Source organism: Pundamilia nyererei, unplaced genomic scaffold, assembly GCF_000239375.1.
Source record: "Pundamilia nyererei isolate P.nyererei 1_Seehausen unplaced genomic scaffold, PunNye1.0 scaffold00003, whole genome shotgun sequence".
NCBI lineage: Eukaryota > Metazoa > Chordata > Actinopteri > Cichliformes > Cichlidae > Pundamilia > Pundamilia nyererei.
In genome coordinates, this window is record NW_005187404.1 from 8,183,586 (window position 1) to 8,193,655 (window position 10,070).

A 10,070-nucleotide genomic window follows, 5' to 3' on the forward strand; every position below is an offset into this window, starting at 1 on the left:
TCTATCTATCTATCTATCTATCTATCTATCTATCTATCTATCTATCTATCTATCTATCTATCTATCTATCTATCTATCTATCTATCTATCTATCTGCTTAGTTTTTCATAATAATTGTAATTATAATTACAAAAAAGTCAAAGTTTAAGTTGCAAAGTGAACAAGTACAATTAATATACTATATATTTCATTATTAATGCACTGGCTGTCTGTTGCAGTTTATCATGCTATGCAACTTTATTCAGTCTCCTTGGTCCTTGATTGTGCACATTCTATATTGGGCGTGAATGTTGTATCTATATCTGACACATATCAGCTATTTAACTCTGTCTCCCCTTCTCTCATCCTAACAGTCAACAGTGAGGATGTTGTCTCTACGCGGCTGTACTTTGTGAACGCCTCCCTGCAGCGGGTGACCTTCTCCAGCTCGGTGGGGGTGTCCCTGCCCTGCCCCGCGGGTGGCGCCCCCCATGCCGTCCTGCGCTGGTACCTGGCTGCCGGAGACGACATTTACGACGTGCCCCATATCCGCCACGTGCATGCCAACGGCACCCTCCAGCTCTACCCTTTCTCCCCCTCCGCCTATAACAGCATTATCCATGACAACGAATACTTCTGCACTGCTGAGAACCAAGCGGGCAAGATTCGAAGCCCCAGCATCCACATCAAAGCAGGTGAGGGCTTAAAACTGAATGGCCAGAAGGACACTTTAATTCAGGAATGTTACTATGTCTCTTACTTACCAAACCAGCAGACTATTACCTTTTTTCTTCTTTATATGTATTTAGAATATATTATTGATGTCAGTGTTATTGTATTTAAGGTCAGTTTTAAATGTACATTAAAAGTACTGGTCCACCTACATGTTACACATACAGCAGCTGCTCATGGAAAGTCATGCTACGAAGCTCCCAGTGTGCAGTTTTTGTACTGATGTTAATGCCAAAGAAGGTTTGGAGCTCTGCAGTTACTGAGTCAGTGGAGTGGTATCAGCTTTTACACACTATGGAACCTCAGCACTTGGCAAACCTGCTCTGTAACTTTACATGACCTTCGACCTCATGGCCAAGTGGCAGCTGTTTCTAAATGCTTCCACTTTGTGAAAATATCACTTTGTAGAATCATGCGATATCTAGGAGGGAAGAAATTTCACAAACTGACTTGTTGTAATGGTGACATGTTATTATAGTACCACATTTCAATTCAGTGAGCTCCTATTCAAAGATTAAGAGGTGCAACTTTTGTCATATCATGTATGTTCAGGGCAGGTGAACTAACTAACCTTACCTTTTCATGCTTTTCTGGCCCGGTAGTTGTTGCCGTTATTAAAACTAACATGGAGATAGAAGTATTTTGTGTCCACTGTTATGACCATGTTATGACCATCATAACAAAAAGACTTTTTCGTTCATTTCTAGACTGACTTTTTCTTTAGCTTTACTATAGAAAGCCACTACTGGACTCTTTCAGTGATTGGATACATTTTCTGTAACAAAAAAAAGAGAGGTAGCAAAACTTTTTCAGGAGAGGTACTTCAAGTTTTGAAAAACAAATTCTTGTGCCACCAAACTGGTCGAGTACAGTGCGTTGGAATATGACAAGAAAACTGATCTTCATGTTTTAAATTTGTTGAGGGCCCATTGGAGACCACTAAGGTTATCAATAAAATAATATTATGTGGACATTCTGAAAATTTTCACTTCACTAAATACTCACCAAAAAATGTCCAAGTGGCAAGCTGGAGGCAGTTTTTTTTGGCACACATTGAAGTGATCACAAAAATAACATAGCCACAGCCAGCATCTGAAAATATGGTCACACAAACAGCCCACAGTCATATTGTCATTTTAAACCAAAAACTTTTCTCGGTGGGGCTTAAGTAGCTCCGAGTGCCCTGACACACATGCAGGCACAGAGACAGTTGGTTTGGTGACCTGTCCACACTCCCTGCCAAGGTCAAAGCTGGAGAGAGGTGCTGAACACACCGAGGAAAGGTGTTACTGATCTTTTAACACTTGCACGGTGACACACACACACACACACACACACACACACACACACACACACACACACACACACACACACACACCACAAAAAGTAAAAAACACATGCACATGACCTCATGTGATACACACTTTATACAATAGATATGCACGTTTGCATGTTAATGCGCAAGTACACAAACACGGACCCACACATGCACGCGCACACACAAACAAACACATACCAACATGCACACCAGCCTGCGAATAGCTCGTGCCAGCAAGCCTCCTGTCTCCCAGTCTCTCCATCTGTCCATGAACTGGAAAGTCCCCTAACTACACACACACACAGGCTAACACAGACACACACACACACTGAAACACAGGCTCAGCCATTTTCCTCAAGCTGGCTCATGGTGTTTAGTCGCCAGCTCTTTGTAAGGGTGTTTGGCAGGAAAGATTTTGGAGTGAGCTAGACACATGAAAAGATGTGAAAAGAAATCCTGAAAAAAAAAGTAGATTTTTAGGTCATGCTAATAGCCAGTGAGGCATTTTGACTGTGTTTATCAATTCTAACTGAAGAGAGAGTCAGCAGTTCCTTAGCACACACGTATACCAACAAAATCATTCTCCAAAATGCTGCTGGATCATCTTCCTCGCGACCACTAACACAAACACTCTCATATGTGGTCCCCAGAGGATGACAGTCCCTTCAGCGTGAGAGTGACCTTACAGCCAGTCTCTGTGCTGGGATGACCTTCCCTCCCAAATAATTACAACAATTAATCAATTAAATGCTGAGGCAACCACAACTCCACAGCTCCATAACCAGAGCTCACATGCATGTGTGTGCCTCATTACCCCTAGAGTTGTACACAACACACAGGCTCGGTTACACTCACACAAAATCCTGTAGTTGCCATGGGCGACAGAGGCGTGAGCGCTAGGGTGTGGCATGCCCTGTCTCAGGTGGTGCAGGAGAATGATGACAGCTGACAGCTCACAGTGTGACACCCCCCCCTAAAAAAATTCTCTCCCACTTCCCCCTGCGTCATTCTCCCCCTCTCTCTCTCTCTCTTCACATCTTCACATCTCCCTCTCTCTCTTTATCCCTCCCCCTCTTTCTCACCCTTTTCTTTGCATGCTGATTGTGGTCCAATAATAGCTCAAGCACCTGTCTGGATAGCTCTACATTTATGAAAATCAGTATGTGGGCTGCTTGTTTTCCTGTATATGTTTTTGTTTGGGTATCTCATTTTGAAAAATCTAGTTTTCTCTGTGCATTTTTCACTCGAGTGTAACACCAGTCTATTGCACGCAACTATTTTTGGTAAAACAGTTTGATACATTCTCATATCCAGAGGCAACTGAAAGGCTATTGATATACGTATGTTTAAACTGGAGTGTGCATGGCAACTTGAGTTTCATCTTCAGTTTGATCTGTACTTACTGGAGGGTTAGGCGCTTAACCCAGCAGTCGTAGGGGGAGATGCAGGGTACACCCTACCCAAGACAGAGAAATGCACATCCACACCAACAACCACCAGTTAACTAAACAAAAATTTCAATATTATATTATAAATGGTATAATTTGTTGAATTCAACTCTGACCAAAAAAGAAAACCTTTTTTCATGACTGTACTGTATATCTATCTGTCTATCCGCCTAGCATTACCTTAGCTTCAGTTCAAAACTTAAAAATATCAAGGGACTTTCTCATAAAGCAAATTTAGCATTTTTCTCTGTCTGTTAATAAACAAAAGACCCAAAGGACATTTGAAGGATAGAAATTTAAAACAAAATTGCAAAAAAACATCTGAGAGTTTTGTTTTTTGCTCACATAACACATCTTTACAAAAACTTGGTATAATGATTTGGGTAGACCTGTTCGGTGAGCCCCACCCTATCTCCCCTTTGTTCCACCTAAAACACACAAACCTACGTAGGACAGGGCCAAGGCAGCAGGTGTTTAGATCTATTTCTTCTATCTGCCCTCCTCATATCTGTCTGAACCTGAACCTGATAGACTGCTTTTTTTCATCCTTTTCAATTCAATAATGCAACCCGCATCCATTCATTTCTCTTGTATTTCATTATACTTCCCCGTTTCTATCCTTTCCCTTTGCTGTGTTTTTAATGCTTGCTTTATGAATAAGTAAATGCAGTATTTGGTTTCTCCGTCGTTAATTATTGAAGCGACAGTGATACAGGACTTGCCTCCCAGTGCGCCCAGTCGCCCAGACCCATGTTTTAACTCGTATCTAGGCAACCAGGCTGCATATAGTCAGGCATCAGTAACATCCTAATGATTCTGCTGCGCATGCGATGAGGGGGAGTGCAATTTACACACAAATCAGTTGGGGTACCATTTGCATCATGTCACAAGGCTTAAGAGGATGAATATGTAATGGTTTTTTTCCTCTCTGTCTTTCATATTTTCTAAGAGAAACGTGTGATAAATGACAATGCTATCACAACAGCTGCCTCTTAGTGGGGTCGGTTACATAGATGGGTCCAAGGGCATGTCGCCATACATGGCTTGATTGACAGATTTTAATGGGGTAACGAGTGGTTAAACAACACTTTCTTAAAAGGAATCAAGTGTAGGGCAAGGTGGGATCATTGACAGGAAGTACAAACCCGAGGTGACCTTGACTGGTTTAGCACCTCTGCTGTATTAAAATGTGACCACTGTCATCATCACGCCAAACATTTACAATCTGCCAAGCCGATTTTAAACACTCTATGAGAGGCTCAGTGGGCATTGGGGATTTTACTTGCTATTGACGAGAGGCAGCAGGGTCAGTCAGAGAGTAAATAAATGATTGAAAGAATTGGCTCGGCCACAACAGCCGAGGCCACTCTGTCGATCCAGGGTATCGATCTGAGGTAGATGGCTTCAGTGAAAAGCAAGGGCTGTTTAAATGAAAAACTGAGATTAGGACCTGATTGGAATTAATTGTGTTTTAGTTTTGATTTATTTACAAATTAAGCTTCAATTCACATTAGCCGCCCGTGAGTTAGGTGACCAAGTGAGAAACAATAACCAGGCATAATTAAGGTCCAAAGTGGCATGGTAGTGCCATAATTGTCAGTGTCAAGGCTCAATAGCCAATATGCATCATCTGTTTTTGGCAGGATCATATATATGTCAAAAAGTGACATTTCCATGGTGTTGACACAGTCTGCCCCAGTCTTAACTCCTTAACAAGGCCCAAGGATTAGATGAACATGGATAAAGTAGGCTAGTGTGAAAGAAATAGACATGGTGAGACAAAGAATCAGGAAATTAAACATCGAACTTTAAGGTGAAAGACTCCCCACCGTTTGGACAAGGACACTGGCTTTGGTTCCAATGGGTTCCAGTGACAGTGGCGGCTGGCATAAAGCATTATTAATGACCAAGGAAACTGGCCTTCAGGCTAGGCGTTAATTATATCACTGGAGAGCTGGGGGAGAGCGAACACATAGGAGTGCAGGGCCACTCCCTCTGTTGTGTGTATGTGTGTTTTACATTGTTAAGTCATTACTGCCCTCATTTCTAAAGAGAGCCCGCATTGATAGATTGCTGGAAACACTCCCTAATATCAGCCTTTCTGAGACCCTTTCTGACTTCTGTAACTTTGTTTTTCTGTTCGTCTTATTCAAGTCAAATAGTGTCCAATGTGAATTGTCTGTGTTGAAAAATCTGGCAACATACCTTTAAACAAATGAGATGAAGATAGCAGCCAAGGCCACACAGTTCAGTTTATAAAACAGCTCTGTTTATTCGCTCGAGCTAGCATGTCCTTGAACTACCTGTCTGTCCTTCTTACCAGAATAATCCATTAATTTAATTTCACTTAATTTATTTAATGAAAATTTATGCTCTGATTCAGCATTTCACATTTTTCACCAATCAGGCTATTGCTACAGGCTAGTGTTTTCATCGTTAAGCCTGTCTTAATCGCCACCATCCTTTCTGTACACTGGCACAGATTCACAGTTTAGTGCTCTGCATGCCATGTGCAGAGGGTGTGTTTTTGATGCCCTGGCGCCTGCATGTGACAGTTCCATCGGCTCTGTGCAACCCTCCACTCTTTGCCGTCTCATAGCATCTGTGGCGTTGTTCTTTAAAAGGCCAGCAGCAACTCGCTACGTATCCCCTTCAACACAGCTCCGAGTCGGTCCTCCTTACAATCGCCCCGTGATTTTTAAAGCTGTGGCTGAACAGTGAAAAACATGCTTAATGTGGCTGAACAGAGCACCAGACAAGGTTTTTTACTCACCCTGCTTGAAGTATTTGTCGAACAGGACAGATGTCAGCTGTGAATTGTCAACATGTGAAAAAAGTATTTGAAAAAAATATTTGTGTTTTTTCGTTGTTGTTTGTTTTAGATGTATTACTATTTTTTATACCACTGCTTAAAATCAGGACTATCACTATATCCGAATGCCAATTCTTGATAATAATGACTAAAAAAATGATCCTTTAAGTTCAGTTAATGAATTCTGATTCTATAGAGAGCAACTATAAAGAATAATAGAGAATAAAGAATATTATAATAAAGAATTTCCACACATTTAAGATATATTTTAGGTTGTAATTTCCAATACCTAAAAGTATTCACCGCCAGCATTGTTAGCTCAGTGTTCCACATTCCTTGTTACTTTTCTCAAAATGTATTCATTACCTTAATTAATCTCCAAAATAAGTAATTTGTTACATTATTTGTCGCACATAATTACCTACAGTTCTATAAACTGAGGCAAAACAATATCCTAGTAAGGACAATCATACAATCTTACTTTTAGTGTTTACATTCAAAGTTGAAAACCATCTGAAAGCGACGTCCCCATGTTCATCACAGCAATTCTCCTGCAGGAACATGAACAGGTAAAAATACAGACTCCTGGATGTAGTTTGTACTTTTACTACTACATTCTTATTTTTTGGGCAATAAAAACCAACGCAATGCCTGAATCTCTACTTCTAAAGATGTAGACTTTGCCACCCTTTTCCTAAAAACTAAAATTCACCAGCTGGGCCAACGTCCTCATTTTAGGTTTGACAGCGTTTTAGTAGGTAAAGGTGAATGCTTGGACATGAATTGAGCTGCGGTTTGGGGGAAGGCCTTGACTGGCGATGGCTCCCGGGCCTGGCAGATCCCCATGCACTAAATAGAAGTGAAGAAGTTAAAGAATTGAAAACAAAGAGGGAGGGTGGGGCACGTAAACGAGAATAAACAGCTTGTAGAACTGGGGGAACCTAGATGACAACCGGAAGGAGCGTGTTTAGAGGTCCCACTCCTGAAATTCCGATACTCCAATTAGATGTGAGAAACATTGCAGTTAACTAAAATAAAAGTAAAAACTAGACTTTTGAAGACAAATGCAAATTAACTGAAATGATATTGTGAATTTGGAAAACCAAAATAGAAGTGAGTTTTAGTATCTGTTAGTCTGCTAAAAAAATATTATTACAACATTCCCAATGAGACATTGATGTATGTGTTTATTGAAACTCTGGATGTTTACAAGATTGTGAGGTAATGCTTTCAAAAACGTAAGTGTTTTCATTTTAATATTGATACTTATTTTCCTAAATCTTACCTCTGACATAAGCCCTTTATAAGATAATAATTAAAGAGACTAAACTAAATTAAACTAAACATCCATCCATCCATTTGCTTCCACTTATCCTTTTCAGGGTCGCGGGGGCTGCCAGAGCCTATCCCAGCTGTCATAGGGCTAAACATATTTTAAAAAATTACTTTGAATGAAATTAAATGGAATTAAAAATGAAAATAAAAATGAAAATAAAAGTAAAAAACTAATTAGGAAATTAAAAAAACAACAACTATGGTTACTCTGGATTTCAGTACAAGTGCAGGAAGAAAAAGTCCTGTTTGGTGTTTTTATTGTTTCTGTTGATGCATCCTGTAGAGAACTGAAAGAACCTTTATAACAACATAATTGCAAATGTAATGCAATTACTGAATTTAATGCAATACAGTAACATGCTATTGAAAAGTGTAATGTGATTACAGTAGCACGTTACTGTGTAACATGTTACACTAAATACCAGTATGTACGGTAGACAGTAAAGAGAAACACAACAAATGATATTGCAAATATATGTAATTTTATGAATTTAGTTCCTTAATTTAAAAGGAAGAATAAATGTTTTCAATGAAAATGTAACACATTATTATCAGATTATCTTTACCTTGTGTTCTTACATTGTAATTACATATTGCCTTTACGTGTCTGAACTCTATTATAGAGTATCCCAATCTTTTTATGATTTGGCTGTATGGTAGCCCTCCTGTGGTACTTTGCTTGACTAAACATTATAAAGACTTTTGTGGGCTGTTGACAGCCTTTGTGGACTAAATTGTATATAAAAAGCTATTTGAGAGATGTAGATTTGATTAAATTAAAGCATAAAAGTAAACTATACCTCTCATATCACAGTTTGTGCAGACTCCCAATTTATGATATCAGCATTCATCTGTCATTTTTAAATATCAGTATTAATATCAGATTGAAGTTTATTAAACTGAAGTGTCCACTGTCACTCTCACCCAGTGTACATCTAGTGACTAATATCAACTCTTTTCTTCACATACCAGTGTTCAGGGAGCCCTACACAGTCCGTGTGGCCGACCAGCGCTCCATGCGGGGTAATGTTGCCGTGTTCAAGTGCCTCATCCCCTCAGCTGTCCAGGAGTATGTCAGCGTTGTTTCCTGGGAGAAAGACACCGTCGCCATTGTCCCTGGTAGGAGATTCAGCCACTCATAATCAATGATTCATCAAAAAGCCCAAACTAAGACTGCAGACAAAAGCTTCAGGTTCATTTTCCAAGTTCATGCTCACTCTGTTTGTGTCTGTGGTTAATAATGGAAAGCAAATGATCTAATCTCATTCCACTACATAAATGGAATATTTGCAGGTGGAGAAATAAGAATTTTCTCTGTTATTGCAAATGAAGTCCAAGCTTTAAATCCAGGGATGTTTTTTTGTTTGTTTGTTTGTTTGTTTTTTAAAAAGTGATTTGCTTTCAGAACGTAATGGACTTTCTTGTGATTGTTGATTTCTCTTTATCAATAATAATCAATCTATTTGTGTTTATTTGTGTTGCTGGTACTGGTCCCAGTGAGAGAAGATGACAGAATGCTTCATTCATTCAAAAATAAGGCTGATGAAATGGCCTTTGCCTGACACATTCCTGGCTGCTCAGTCACTGTCACTGCTGTGGTTCAGAGCTGTGTTCTGTGGATAAATCAGACATTAGCAGACATGTGCTATTTGTGTTTGTGTGAGAGAGAGAAAGTGAGAAAGCAAGAGAGAGAGAGAGAGAGAAAGAGGAGGACCGAGGGGTGTGTGTGGACTGGGGTGTGTGTGTGTGTCTAATTTGATGTTATCACAGTCACCTAAAAGAGAGCAGCAACACCTCTAGGGCTCTCTTATGTCTGGTGTTGTTCACTCTGTTTCATCTGATCCTCTAAACAAATCATTCACTGTCTAACTGAAGAGTGAAAATATCAGTATGGGCCTCCTGCGTGCTGCTACGCTTGTGCATTGGCACTCGTGTGTATCTACAGTATGTGTTCAGGCTTGTGTTGCAGTGTTAACATTTGCTCCATGGAGCAATGGCAAATTGCAGGGTGTCAGATGAGACTGTTTAGGTCAGATGATACGCATTGTTCTCTGCCCCTTATCTTGCTCTCTGATACAGACTGCCTGTTTCATCTCTCAACACTGTGTGTGAGTGTGTCTATAAAGGTGTCTGTGTATTTGTGTGCCTCTCTATATTGCTCTGTCCTTCACACAGGAGCACTCATTGATCCAGCACAACTATAGTAAGTGTGTGTGTGTGTGGCCTGAGGGGGGTTTCCAGTCTGGATCGATAAAGCTTGCTGTTGGATTCCCCTCTCTCTTGTCACGGATCCCTCAGTGTGAGAGTGGTGAGACCGGGCCAGTCTGTTTGACTCATAGCTCTGTGTGTGTGTTTGTGTGCGTGCGTGTGTGTGTGTATGTGTATTTGCTAAAGCCACTGTATCATGGCTGTGTGCAAGAGCTCAGTGGGAGTATGTTATTGATCG

General features: G+C 40.3%; 1 protein-coding gene across 1 annotated transcript in view; it reads left to right on the plus strand.

Moving 5' to 3' along the window:
* dscaml1 (Down syndrome cell adhesion molecule like 1) overlaps positions 1–10,070 on the plus strand; it is a 99,229-nt gene that overhangs the window by 10,276 nt on the left and 78,883 nt on the right. The window contains exons 2-3 of the mRNA XM_013910469.1: positions 354–674; positions 8,597–8,743. Of these exons, the coding sequence (XP_013765923.1) occupies positions 354–674; positions 8,597–8,743 (468 nt within the window). The remainder of the gene's footprint in view (positions 1–353; positions 675–8,596; positions 8,744–10,070) is intronic.